The 14,316-nt window shown below is 41.6% G+C and overlaps 1 protein-coding gene across 1 annotated transcript in view; it reads left to right on the forward strand.

Annotated features, from left to right (window-relative positions):
* Positions 1 to 2,171: 2,171 nt before the first annotated feature.
* Positions 2,172 to 14,316, forward strand: part of chmp1a (charged multivesicular body protein 1A) — a 28,348-nt gene continuing 16,203 nt past the window's right edge. Inside the window, exons 1-2 of the mRNA XM_059993133.1 lie at positions 2,172 to 2,315; positions 4,815 to 4,834. Of these exons, the coding sequence (XP_059849116.1) occupies positions 2,309 to 2,315; positions 4,815 to 4,834 (27 nt within the window). The 5' untranslated portion in view covers positions 2,172 to 2,308. The remainder of the gene's footprint in view (positions 2,316 to 4,814; positions 4,835 to 14,316) is intronic.

Genomic DNA, 14,316 nt, shown 5'->3' on the forward strand with positions numbered 1-14,316 from the left:
TGATGAACAATTATAAGACCATAGGACATAGGAGCAGAATTATCGAGTCTGCTCTGCCATTCAATCACGGCTGATCTTTTTTTCTTCTCCTCCTCAACCCCAGTTCTTGGCCTTCTCCCCTTAACCTTTGATGTCACGTCCAGTCAAGAACCTATCAATTTATCTTAAATACACCCAACGACCTGACCTCCACAGCTGCATCTGACAACAAATTACATAAATTCACCACCGTTTGGCTAAAGAAATTTCTCTGCATTTCTGTTTTGAAAGAGCGCCCCCTATCCTGAGGTTGTGCCCTCTTGCCCTAGATTCCCTCACCATTCTGTCCACATCTACCCTGTCTAGGCCTTTCAACATTAAAAAGGTTTCAGTGAGATCCCCCTCATCCTTCTGAATTCCAGCGAGTACCGACCTAGAGACATTAAACATTCCTCGTATGATAACCCTTTCATTGCTGGAATCATCCTTGTGAACCTCCTCTGGACCTCTGGACTATAATCTTTGTTTCTCTCTGTTCATGGATACTGCCTGACCTACTGAGTATTTTCAGTACTTTCTGTAAGACAATACGTACAAATGATTGCTAGGGAATACTTGTGTTATTTCGTTCTGTGATTCAAAAGTGTTTTGCAGGGCAAGTAAACAATAACCTTTTAAGCCAATTCTCTAATGTACTGTAGATGCTTAATTGTTGTGAATTATGCAGAACATATGAATGGGTGGCCAGAGAACGATTACTAAAAGAAATCCTTTGCACACTCTTCAGCACTGACACAAGGTAGATATGACACAAACTGATGACTTTGTTCATTTCCACGGATGCTGCTTAACCTGCTGAGTTCTTCCAGCATTTTGTGTAGGTTGGTTTGGATTTCTCATGTTTACAAAGTGGATATTGCCTGGAATGGAACATTTCAGTTTTAAGGAGAGACTGGAGAGGCAAGGTCTGCTTTCCCCAAAGTGGAAGAGGTGAAGAGGAACATTACTAAGGTATCTTTGGTGTCAGTAGACTGTAAGAAGTGTTTCCCCAAACCAGAGGTAGGCAAAATTATAGGGCTGATTTGGGGTAAGTGGTAATAGGTTTAGGGTGAGGGCTAAGAGATTTAGAGAAGATCCAAGGGTTTGCTTTCACTCAGAGAGTGATGTATACCTGGAAAGCACTGCCTGAGAGTGCTGGAAGCAGAATCACTTATAAGAGTTCTTTTCACAGAGCCAATGAGCACTTCTCGATTCAATACTCATCTGGAAGTTTGGAGAAGACAAAGGAAATCATTGTGGACTTAAGGAAGTCGCAGGCAAACCATTCCCCTCTGTGAATACATAGCCCCTCCAAAGAGAGAGTTAAATGCACCAAGTTCTTGGGAGTTCACTCAGATTATCTCACCTGGTTCCTTAATATCACCTCCCTGTAGAAGGAGGCACGGCAAAAAGCGCCTCGACTTACGAAGAAGATTGAGGCAAGCAGGGCTCCCACCCCCATTCTTTAACTGTGTTTTACAGGAGCACTGCTCAGAGCATCCTAACAAGCTGTATCGCTATCTGGTATGGGAGCAGTCAAGCACTGGACCCCAGGTCTCTACAAAAGTATGAGAACAGCTGAGAGGATCATAGGGGGTTCTTCCCCATCCAGTGGGGATGTTTAGCAGGTACTGCATTCGCAGAGTCCCACCCATCCATCCAGCACCTTCTTTGACATTCTACCATCAAACAGGAGATTATGATGCATAAAAACAAGAATGGTCAGGATGAGAAACAAGTTTCTTCCCTCCAGGCCGTTAGGCTTGTGAACTCCCTGCCGCAGGTACATCAGGGCTAATCTGTTCCTACCTTACAATATTTAACATTAATGCACTTTAATTTATTTATGTGTGATTCATCCGTGGACTTTATTCTTCATAAGTTATCGTATGTAATTTGTTTATACAGTACACCCTGTTTCAAAGAAACGTTGTCTCGTTTGTACATACACTGTATACATGCAGCTAAATGACAATAAACCACTTGATAGAAGTTTAACCGGATAAAAAGTGAAATAGTTGTGAACATCTGAAATAAATGATGGGAACTAAACGCTTGTCAGATTTTTACCCTTATTTTCCGTGTTGCTGCTTCCGGTACCCATGGACAGGAGGAGATGCTGTAACCTGGAGCCCCAACTGTTTGGGTAACTATGTGACGCAATCCGTGACGGGTTCCCCGCCTTGGTGACGTCACGCGACTTCGCGCGAGAGTTGGAGCGGCCAGTGGAGCTGGTAGCTGACGGAAGGAGGCAGCGAGGCTGGGCGACTTGTACAGCGGCCCGGAGACCATGGACGGTGGGTGAGGCGCCTTCCCGGGCTGATGTTCGCGAGTGGGGAGCCAGACTCGGCAAATGGGCGGCGGGGGCGGACGATGCGCGTTCCCCTTTCTCTCACCCATTCACCGACTGGTGCCCGGAGCCTAGACCTTGAACCGGGCCCGTCGGGATTCGTTGGTGCTGGTCGCCAGCCGGGTTTGGGGTTGTACACCCTTGGGACCCATGCAGGTGCGGGAGGAGGAGTCGGGAGGTGCTTTCTCGTCACGTCCTATTGAAAGGGAAGCTCGGGGAGGTGGTTGGGAGTGCTTCCTTAAGGTTGGGCTTCAGGAAGCAAAACATTGTGTTTGTAAAGTGCACTCCCCTTATTCACGGCATCCCAAAGTATTTGTCATCCAAGGAAATAGTATATGAAGTGTAGCCTGTTTCTTAGCCAGTACTGGCGGCCAGCTTTGCATAACAATATCAGCACCACTTGTCTGCAAATTTCTCTCCAACTCACATCGTCCTGATTTGGCAATATGCTATTTCTAAACCGCTGGCTCTAAGTAGATGAACTCCCTCCTCAGTAGTCAGTTACGATCATTTCACTTTGTGGACTGTAGCAGTTCATGTCCCTCTTGAATTCAATTAGGGAATGAAACTAAATTGCTGGTCTTGATGCTTTTGTTCTGGCAGTAATTAAAAATAAGAAAAGACCAAATAATATGTGCAGATTTGGAGAGGATGTAATCCATGCCTTTTGAGAGCTGGTGATGAATGCAAAAACCTGATCATTTTTAAGTCGGGTTAGGTAAATGTGTGGCTCAAAGGACATGTGGAGTTGATGTTCTGATCAGACCAAATTTCTGTTGCTGAATGCAAGGAATTTGTACGTTCTCCCCGGGACTGCATGGGTTTCCTCTTGGTGCTGCAGTTCCCTCCTACAGTTCAAAGACATACTGGTTAGTAGGTTAATTGATCACTGTAAATTGTCCTGTGATTTAGGCTAGGTTTAAATTGGGGAATTGCTGGGTGGCATGGCTCGAAGGATGAGAAGGGCCTATGCTGTGGATTGATGCTCTTGAGTGGACTATTTCAGTGATGTATCTAATGTAATATATGACTCATTAAACACTAGAAAATTTACATAGCTGGAAGTTCACGGAATAGATACCCATAACTTCATACTACATAAATATTTCTTTGCAAGGGAAGTTGTGACTTGCTACTTAGGATTAGATCTGTTTGCTTTTTAATAGGACATATTTAGTATTTTTAACTTTAAAAAGATTATCTGAATTTAGTGTAATTTATTTTCTTTGTAAGTTTGAATACTTTAAAGCAGCCTAGTTCTGAAGTAGAGTTTTGAGAATTAGGTTTTGAAATCTTAGACTTCTGGGCTAGTGAAAATGCAAATATAATTTGTGCAGATGTATGAATAAAAATGTAATTATTTTCTAATATCTTAGTTTTATACTTTTAAAGCAGCTAGCCATAGAAATATGAATAGATAACAAACCTACCTGCTTACCATAAAGAGCTGCTCTGCAATGTCCTGTTGATGACCACTGGGGAATCAGAATGATTCTTTTGCAAGGACAAGCTATTTAAGTTTTTTGAATAGAGTACGACAGGTCCCCAATCAATGTCAATTTAATAGTGGTTAAATGAGGAATTAGCTTTTACCATCATTACTACCTTTATTGTTTTCAGATGTGTGGATCTGTGTAGTACTCTCAGACTGTATTTTGTGCAATAATCTGGAACTTATCTCCCGCATGAGAGAGGAAGAGGGTTTATAAACAATCCAGTAACTTTCATTTCGCTTTCTGATTTAAATGAAATTAAGAATAAGAATCAGGTACACTTGTCTTGTTTGGTGCATTTGAAATATGTGACGGCTAGATTGAAATTACTAAATTACCTCAATGTTCTGCATGCTTCTGATGGAATGTTATCTAGTAGGGCCTTGGAGTTGTGCAGCATGCAAACAGGGCCCTTTACTCCAACTTGTCTGCCTGAGTTGTCCTGTGTTTGGCCCGTATTCTCATCTTCCCTGTCTATGTTCCTAATGTAACACACACAAAATGCTGGAGGAACTCAGCAGGTCAGGCAGCATCTATGGAGAGGCATCATGAGTTGATGTTTCAGACCCGATCATTCATCAGGACATCCACCTGGATTTCCAACATCTGCAGAATCTCTGTGTTTATATTCCTAATGTCTTTTAAATGTTGTAATTGTACCCATTTCTACAGCTCCCTCTGGCAGCTTGCTGCACATACCCAATCAGCTGTATGGGGAAAAAAGTTGTCCTTGGGTTCCTTTTAAATGTTTCCTATCATTTTAAATCTATGTCCTCTAGTTTTAAATTTCCTTACCCTGGAGACCTTATCAATGTTTTCATGATATAATCGGTATAAAATGCTTCTTTCTTGGCAGTAAAATTAATTGCAATGGGATCTTTAGTGTAAAGGTATGTGATTTTAAAAATGTTTTGTTTTTATCAGTAATGTGTGGTCATTTCTCTTTCTTACAGATACTTTGTTTCAATTACGGGTAAGTACAAAAATTTTGTCAATTTGATTTTTTTTCCCCATTTTCAGTCCCTTTAAAACTCTGTTGCTGCTTGGCCTAACTAACTTAGTACTTTGCCATACACTGTTACCTATTTAATTCTTTAATCTGTACTTCATATTACCCTATAGCATACATGGTGTGCTTTTCCTTCTCCCACTTTCTATTCTTTCATAATTGCTTAAGCTCCTCAAACTCTTATTCACATCCACCTGACTTAGGATTGCTCTGTTCTGACAACAGATGGATCTTTTATTTGTAAGTTTCAATTCAGCTACCACAAATATATTGATAATGAGGTTGCTCACCTACATCCTTAATTTTATACTTTTTCTGTGCTGAGCATTGCTTTTATCTTTTGTTATGGTATCAATGTATTGTAGCACTTATTTCCTCCACTAGTATTTGTAACCATTGAATTCAGTTTATTACTTGTTTAAAAGTTCTTTTACCTCACCATCATGCCTCACCTGTACAGATTCTACTGTACTAAAATCCTGTTCTCCGTCGCTGATGGAGTCTTTTACTCTGCTCTCTATTGTGGTGATCACCATCTTTGTGCAGAGTGGTTTCTCAGTACTTACATGTCCAGAGATATATTTGTTGGGCGAGGTGGTGGAAGAGACTTAAGATGCAGCCTGGAGTCAACTCAGAAGTGCATGGATTCACACAAAGAAAATGAGGAACCAACAAAGGCTGAGTGTCCATCTCTGTTAAGCTGTTGTGTAATTTAATATTGGTGTTTCCACAATATTGCAGTTTTGTTTGGTGTTGGAGGATGAGTATTGTGTGTTCATGTAAGATTTAGTTGCTGAACGTCTATATTATATTTCGCATCTGAGGAATTGGTTTGCAGGTCCAGCGAGAACAGAGTTTTTCACAAAAGAAAGCTTCTTTAAGCTGGATGATATTGTGCTTTAATTGTTGTGTCTGCATCCATTCAAGCAAACATTTTCTAATACAAACCTGGTTTGGGTCCTGCAAACAATGTGAAGACCTGAGAGACTCGGCGATAAACTACTAAGTATCCAGCTGTTTCTCTGTTGTAGCTATGGGATGAATATCTTTAATGCAGTTGAATGTGGCTTCAGTTCTCTTCTCATCGCAGCCTTGTCCAAATCTGATCGAAAGGCTTGAATTCTACAATCAGAGTGTGGGATTATTACAGTCAAGGCATAATGTGTGATTAAAGAGCTTTGATTAAACTGGTCATCAGGAGTTAACGAACAAACACTTGCTGCTTGGAATCATTTTCAGACAAAGCCAGATGGTTTTGGCAGTTGGTGATCAATTAGATATCTGAGCCTCCAGACATCGCTGCACAGGGCCGTGCTCTAGTCCTAACCTCTTCCTGTTGCTTTATCAGTGAACTTGTTTTAACCCTGAAGTCAGAGGTGGAGATGCTTACTGACAATTGCACAATTTTCAATTCTGTTTTCATCTCATTAAATGAAACAAAGCTCATCTGAAAGACCTGGGAGATAATTGGGATAACAAGTGGCAAGTATAATTGTTGCTCAAGGTCGGATAGTGACTATGTCCAGCAGCCCATTTGATTGGAAACCTATCCATCACCCAAAACATACACTCACTTGCCTCCTGATTCAATTTGTTGCAATATATACCATTTATAAAGTGGGGTCTATTCATATACTTGGGTAACAGTATCTCTTGAATATTAAACTCCATCAAGAAGGAACAGCAGGGGCACCGGAGTGTCCACCACTTGCAAGTTCCTCTTTGCTGGCCCTTAATCCTGGAACTCTTCATCTGATTCTTGGTAGGTGTCGAAAGGTTAATTGAAGTGGCCTAGGATGGTAACTACAGTATTTTGTGGACACACTTTCCCGTGACTTTTATTTGGTAAATACACTCTGAAATATCTTAACTATCTCCACTAAGAGTTTGTGATAGACATCACTCTATAACAGTGATGCAGTTTAACATCAGGATCAAGTTGTTCAGTTTGCTCTTGCTTCGGGCAGTTGTTACCAAGCACTTCTCTGGAAGTATTACTTCAATTGCTCATCCTAAACCTCATACCTTACACAGCTCTGCAGTGAGTTGTTTTGGTCCTTCATTGATTTGCATATTGTGATATTTTGTAGGGTTCGTGGCTGCCATCTTGTTTTCATCTCGATAACTAAGCAAAGTTATGATTCCCTACTAAGTTTACCCACTATAAGAGCCAGGTGGGTAATAGGCTTAAAGCAGATATCTCTTTAACCTCCTACCTATAGTTGTGGTACAATTATAATAGGTAAACCATTTTTTTTTACTTAAAATGTCTATACTGCTTTCCCATAGCCAGATGCTATATCCAACGTATATAGGTTTTATGTCAACCTTAGGAGTAGTTCTGTTGCCTTTTGTCATTACACCTTCAGAAGAAAAAGTCCCGAGGTTTTCCTGTTTTAAGGCAGCAAACTCTGTTGTTTTCTCTATTTGCACTTTGAAACTGACAGCTTTGGGAGCGTATCCATGCAATTAAATGAAAAAAATCTAAAACTTAGAGTCATTGATAATGTGCTCCCCTTTAGGCACTGCTAATTTTCAGTTTTCTGTGGCATAATCTGTGTCCTAGTCAATGACCATGTAAACACACATTTTAGGGTACTTCAGGACTATTTGTGTTATTTCAAGAAGTTTTTCCAACTTTTTTTGCCAGAGGTCAAGAAGGTTTTTATTGGAATATCAGGTTATAATTTTTACTTAACTTCCTCTCTGACTCTTTAAAAACTTATAGAAATTTTTCCATTACTATAGTAATTTAAAATTCAGTGCTTCTCATACATAACCGTAGATACTTAATCTTTCTGCTTATTTTCATTGATGTTCCAACTTCTATTTCACACACCATAAACTACATTAGTTTTAAAGGGATAAATCAGCATCACAGAGATTGCTGGGTCTTTGTATGCAACTAAGTTTGATGGTTGTGATGAATGTTATAACTGCAAAACTTCAACTGCAGATTAATTTTCACTTGAGTTCTCTGCATTTCATGTTGCATTGGTAATTGGTTTATTATTGTCACATGTACAAAGGTAGAGAGAAAATCTCATCTTGCATACTACTCATTACAATCAATTCATTACAACCTAGCATTGAGCAAGGTAAAACAACTATAGAATGCAAAATAGTGTTGCAGGGGAAGTGCTGTTTAGGTAGACAATACGGTGAAAGGTCATAGTGAGGTGGATTGTGAAGTCAACAGTCCATCTTATTGTGCTGGAAAACCTTTCAAAAGTCTTCTAAAAGCAGGATAGAAGCTGTCCTTGAACCCAGTGGTCTGTTCTCTCAGGTTGTTGTATTTTCTGCCCAGTTGTGGGAGGGGAATGGGAGTGGGGGGAGGTGCAGAGGTCAGAATTACCTACTGGAAGACCAGTAAATTGTTTGCAGAGCAAATGGAAAATTTGGGGTGATATTACTGAGATACTTTTCAGTTTATTGGAGGTGCCAAGCTTTGAATTAAAATGATTAACAGATGCCAAATCTGTCATCTCAGTCGAGAGCCAAAATTGTCCATGTCCACGTTGGCAGCCATTTGGTGTTTGAGACAACTCGTAGAATTTTCATCAATTTTGAGATTGACTACCAATTACCAAAAGGAGGAGCAAATTAATAATACTATTAATTACTAATAAAATACTCCCTATAGGCTGGCTTGGTGAGAAAACATTCCCCTTGGCACACCAGAACTAGAAGATCCCAAACTTAATAACTGGTTTGGTTGATCTAAAACAAACAAGAAATGGTGAGGTAGTGTTTATGGCTAAGCATAATGTGTTTAGGAAATCAATAAGAAAAATCTCCTTATCCTCTAACCCTTATAATTTTCACCATCATCTCACTGCATCTCCATGGTCAACTAATTGCCATCATAGAAACATAGAAAACCTAAAGCACAATAAGGCCTTACGACCCACAAAGCCGTGCCGAACAGGTCCTTAGAAATTACCTAGGGTTACCCATAGCCCTCTATTTTTTCTGAGTTCCATGTACCTGTCCAGGAGTCTTTTAAAAGGTCCTATCGTATCCACCTCCACCATTGTCACTGATAACCCATTCCACACACTCACCACTCTCCACGTTTTAAAAAAAATCACCCCTAGCATCTCCTCTGTACCTACTTCCAAGCAGCTTAAAACTGTGCCCTCACGTGCTAGCCATTTCAGCCCTGGTGAAAAAGCCTCTGACTATCCACACTATCAGTGCTTCTCATCATCTTCTATACCTATATTAAGTTCCCTCTCATTCTTTGTCAATCCAAGGAAAAAAGGCAGAGTTCACTCAACCTAAGGCAACATCCTTGTAAATCTCCTCTGCACCTTTTCTATGGTTTCCACATCCTTCCAGTCGTGAGGCGACCAGAACTGAGCACAATAGTGGTCTGACCGGGGTCCTGTATAGCTTCAACATTACCTCTCGGTTCCTAAACTCAATCCCATGATTGATGAAAGCCAATGCACCATATGCTTTCTTAACCACAGAGTCAACCTGTGCAGCAGCTTTGAGTATCCAATGGACTTGGACCCCAAGATCCCCTATTGAACACACCTAACAAACTCCACTCCAACTAAACCCCTGGCTCTAGCGAGATGCTAATCGATATTTGGGATTAAAAATTAAATTAAAATCTCCTATCACAACAACTGTTATTATTACACCTTTGCAGAATCCATCTCCCTATCTGCTCATCGATGTCCCTGTTACTATTGGGTGGTCTATAAAAAACACCTGGTAGAGTTATTAACCCCATCCTGTTCCTAACTTTCACCCACTGAAACTCCATAGACAGTCCCTCCATGTCTTCCTCCTTTTCTGCAGCCATGACACTAGCTCTGATCAGCAGTACCATGCCCCTTTTGCCTCCCTCCCTATTCTTTCTGAAACATCTAAAGCCTGGCACTCAAAGTAACCATTCCTCCCCCTGAGCCATCCAAGTCTCTCTAACGGCCACAACATCATCGTTCCAAGTGCTGATCCACGGTCTAAGCTCATCCGCTTTGTTCATCATAGTATTTGCATTAAAATAGACATATCTCAAACCTTTGGACTGAGCACATCCCTTCTCTATCACCTGGCTATTGTCGTGGCTTCTCGTGCCCCATAAACGACCAGGAGATGCAGAAGATTCTTCAAGAAGGGTTAAACTTTAATTTGCAAATCAAAGCTGAGACAGTCATTGAGCTAGTCACCGATTCCCCACCGATCCTTGTACATAGCATTTTTTATAGCAATCTCCTGGTTTAGTTGCATTACCATATCTAATCAGTCTACAGTTGCGTATCACAAGTACATCCGCCACTATTGTTTCTACCCATGACTTAATCATGTTCTAATCTACATCTCTTAGCTACCTCTCATTAACACACCATTGTCTTCTACATTCTTAAGACTTCATTCTCTTACTAAATTGGATACATGCATAGCAAATAGCAAGCTCAAAGCTGACTACATAGTTTTGGTTACACAGCAAACAATGCAACTTTTATACTCCAATATATCCCCCCTTTCACATAGAGAAAGAAGACTAAGAGTCCGCGCACAAAAGCCCCAATAAACTCAAAGCACTTATTCCCAAATCTCGGGTTAAACTACAGTTTTCTGCGCCAAGACCTCAAAGTATTCTCTCCCTGTTACCCTGGGCTGCTGAGCCAAAAACCTGTCCCTTTGTACCTGAGACAGGGAAAAAAACTCAGAAGCCCTTACAATCTACTCCCACACTGTCGTTTTGCTCTTGTTCATCCTGCAGATGTTGTAGGCTGTAACGATACATTTTCGGTGTTTCTTTCTCCACTAAGCTTGCTTCAGTAATTGCCACAAGCATCGGAAATTGTTTGGTTGCAGCACGGACTACAAGAGATTTGAGACAAGAAAGAAAACAGCACAGCACAAGCGCACAGCTCAACAATACAATACTGACAGTTATTGCCATTTTAGTCAGCCATGCTCCCCATCCTCCAAGTCTACTTTCTAACCAGTCAAATAACTGATGTCCAGGAGACCCTGCATTCTGTGCGCAAGACAAAGTCCACTGAAGCCTGTAGGTAGGGTGACCAAAAACCATCCTTCTTTATTTTCTTTATCACCCCCCCCCCCCCGCACATGGTCAATCCCATGCGCTTCTGAAATCAGAAACGTCAGTAGTGGGGTGGGCGCTACCAACAAACTGTCTTCCATGCTCCACAAGCCTTCCGGGTTCTGATTGGCCCCCCTTCGTCTCCACATTGTCTGCTCTGCCAAAGTTGCCTTACCTTGTATTTCAATTAGGTCCTCTACCACAGGTTCTGGAGCTAGGCTTACCTGGGGGGCAATGACAGCTGATGTACATCCAGACACTTTTCTGGCTGTCTTGTCCGCAGCTTGATTTCCCTTTGTTATTACATCATTTCCCTTTTTATGTGCCTGGCATTTTACTATAGCCAATGCTTTAGGTTTCATCATGGCTTTTATTAAGTCTAGAATTCGCTGACAACGTTGTATAGGATCTCCACTCCTTTTTTTAAAACCTGTTTCCACACTGCCATGAGCATATGCCAAATCAGTGTAGATGTCTACTTTCTCCCCTTCCATCATTTCACACGCAGCTGTCAGGGCTTTGATTTCCGCTAGTTGGGCGGAACACGGTTGGGGACAGGACTCCATCCTAATAATCTTATAGCTCGACTGATCCTGCTGCACTACTGAGAACCCTGCATGATTTCCATCATAATCCCTATAACAAGAGCCATCTATGAACAGAACCTTTTTATCTGCATCCTCTAGTGGTTCTGACTGTAAATCTGCTCTCAGTTTGGCAAATGCCAAATGGATTGTGTCTTCCCTGCACAATCATGGGGTTCTCCTTCATTGCCCAAAGGGACAAAATCGGCTATATTACTGGTAGTGCATCTCTGTATAGTTATATCTGGAAATGTCAATAGCATCTGATACACTGCTATCCTGGCTGACGTCAGCACAAATTTCCCTCTTTCCAGCAATTCTGCTACTTTGTGGTGTGTGTACAGAGTCACAGGATAGCCCAGGGTTACAGATGATGCCTTTTCATATGCATAGTACAGCGCCACCAATCCCTAACAGGGTGGATACCCCTGAGCCACCTCATCTAGTCACGTATTGTAGTATGCTATTGGCTGCTTTGCTTTTCCTGTGCCTGTCTCTTGTGTTAGAACCGCTGTGACATAACCCTCCTGTCGGTTGGATACATACAAATGAAAAACCTTCTCGTAGTCAGGCAAAGCTAATGCTGGTGCTGACTGCAATTCCTGCTTAATAGTATTAAAAGCTATCTCCGCCTCTTCATTCCACTGTAAGCCGTTCTTCAGATTTGTATGTTCTGCTTCTTTCATTATCTTTCTCAAAGGTGCCACAATCTCAGCATATTCTCCTATCCCGGGGGTCGGCAACCTGCGGCTCCCGAGCCATTTGTGGCTCTTTCACCTCTGTGCTGCGGCTCCCTGTGGCTTTGGGAAATAATTGGTCAGTATTTAATTAAAATGTATTTTATGTTAGTTTGTTAGCTTTTGAAATGTAATTCTAAATTTGAAGATTATGGTGATCTTGTACAATCTAAGTGTGGCGACACATTTCCTCACAATTAGCCAGCATTCCGGCTAAGGGAGATAGCCTACGGGGGTTTGTGAGTACGCGTCTTTTGCAGCATCTGCGTCCATGGGGGCTGGGTTGAGGGAGGCTTAAAAGCAAGGCTGTTTAGTTCGAATAAAGTTATTCGACTGCAGTTTACTGACTGCGTGAGCACACCGCTACAACGTGTTTTTATCGCTATTAATATACGTCACCACTGCCAATACCTGACACCCGCCAGTGCGCGATTTCTTTAATTTTTCGATCCAAGGTAAGCCAACTATGGAGAATTCTAAAAAAAGAAAAGTGACTGAAGAAAACAGAACGTTTAATGATACGTGGACAGATTCATTTGCTTTCACTGTTGACGAGACTGGTTTACCGGTATGCTTAATATGCAATGAGAAACTAGCAAACAACAAAAAGTCAAATGTCGCAAGGCATTTCCAGAATAAACACGCAGCCTTTGCTCAAAAATATCCGGATGGAGATGAGAGAAAAAAAGCCGTTTCGGAACTGATGCGGAAGGTTGATCTGAGCAAAAATCATTTCCAGAAATGGATGAAGTCTGGAAAATCAACGACATACGCCAGTTATATTGCCGCTCAGGAAATAGTCAGGCACGGGAAGCAGTTTACAGATGGTGAATATATAAAACAATCTTTCATTAAGATTTCAGAACATCTATTCACGGACTTTAAAAACAAGAGTGAAATTGTGCAGAAAATCAGGGATATGCCCCTCTCTGCAAAGACTGTCAAAGACAGAACCATAAAAATGGCAGAAGACATCACAAGACAGCAAATTAAAGACATCAATTCAGCTGTGGCCTACTCGATTGCCTGTGACGAGTCTAAAGACAAAGGTGATATTGAACAAATAGCGTTGTTCTGCCGGTATGTAAACTCTGCCGGGCCACAGGAAGAACTGATTGAGTTGATACCTCTAAAAGACCAAACACGGGGGGAGGACATCTGTGAGGCTGTCTTGAATTGTTTAAGAGCCAAAGGAATAAAGACCACCCATCTGGTGTCAGTAGCTACTGATGGGGGCACCGAATATGACGGGAACGCACAAGGGAATTGTGGCTTTACTGCAGAAGTCGCTGGACAGAAAGCTGCTGACTTTTCACTGCATCTTGCACCAAGAGGCACTGTGCGCTCAAACATTTCCTCCGGAATGCACAGAAGTAATGGATGTTGTCATTCAGATTGTCAATAAAATAATGGCAAAAAGTTTAAATCACCGTCAATTCCGTTTGTTACTGGACGAGCTGGAAATTGCATATTCTGATCTCCTGCTGCACAACAAAGTCTGATGGTTGTCCAGGGGGGAGGTGCTGAAACGCTTTGTCGCGTGTCTGGAAGAAGTGAAAACTTTCCTGGGCAGCAAAGGGCTCAACTTTCCTGAGCTGGAACAGCCAGAGTGGCTGGAAAAGCTACACTTCATGGTAGACATGACAGCGCACCTGAACACGCTGAACACAGCTCTTCAACGGGGTAAGGACGTACAGCCCTGCACATGTTGGAGGATGTTTTGGCATTCGAGCGCAAGTTGACGTTGCTTGCCAGAGATTTACAGAAAGGCACATTGTCTCACTTGCCCAATTTGAGAGAGTTCAAACAATGTCACGACATGATAAATTCGGAGTATTTACATTCTGCAATCATCGCAATGCAAACATCGTTTGGGAAACGCTTCTGTGAGTTCAGAGAGGAAAAAAACACATTATCCTTCCCGGTCACTCCCCTAAGCATCGATCCATCCCTACTGAATACGACTGCATTGTCAGGTGTGAGTCAACCTGAACAAGTATGATAAATATTTTAATTGCCTATTATTTTACGTATATTCATATGTTTTCATTGTTCAGT

This window comes from Hypanus sabinus, chromosome 17 (assembly GCF_030144855.1).
Source record: "Hypanus sabinus isolate sHypSab1 chromosome 17, sHypSab1.hap1, whole genome shotgun sequence".
Classification (NCBI taxonomy): Eukaryota; Metazoa; Chordata; class Chondrichthyes; order Myliobatiformes; family Dasyatidae; genus Hypanus; species Hypanus sabinus.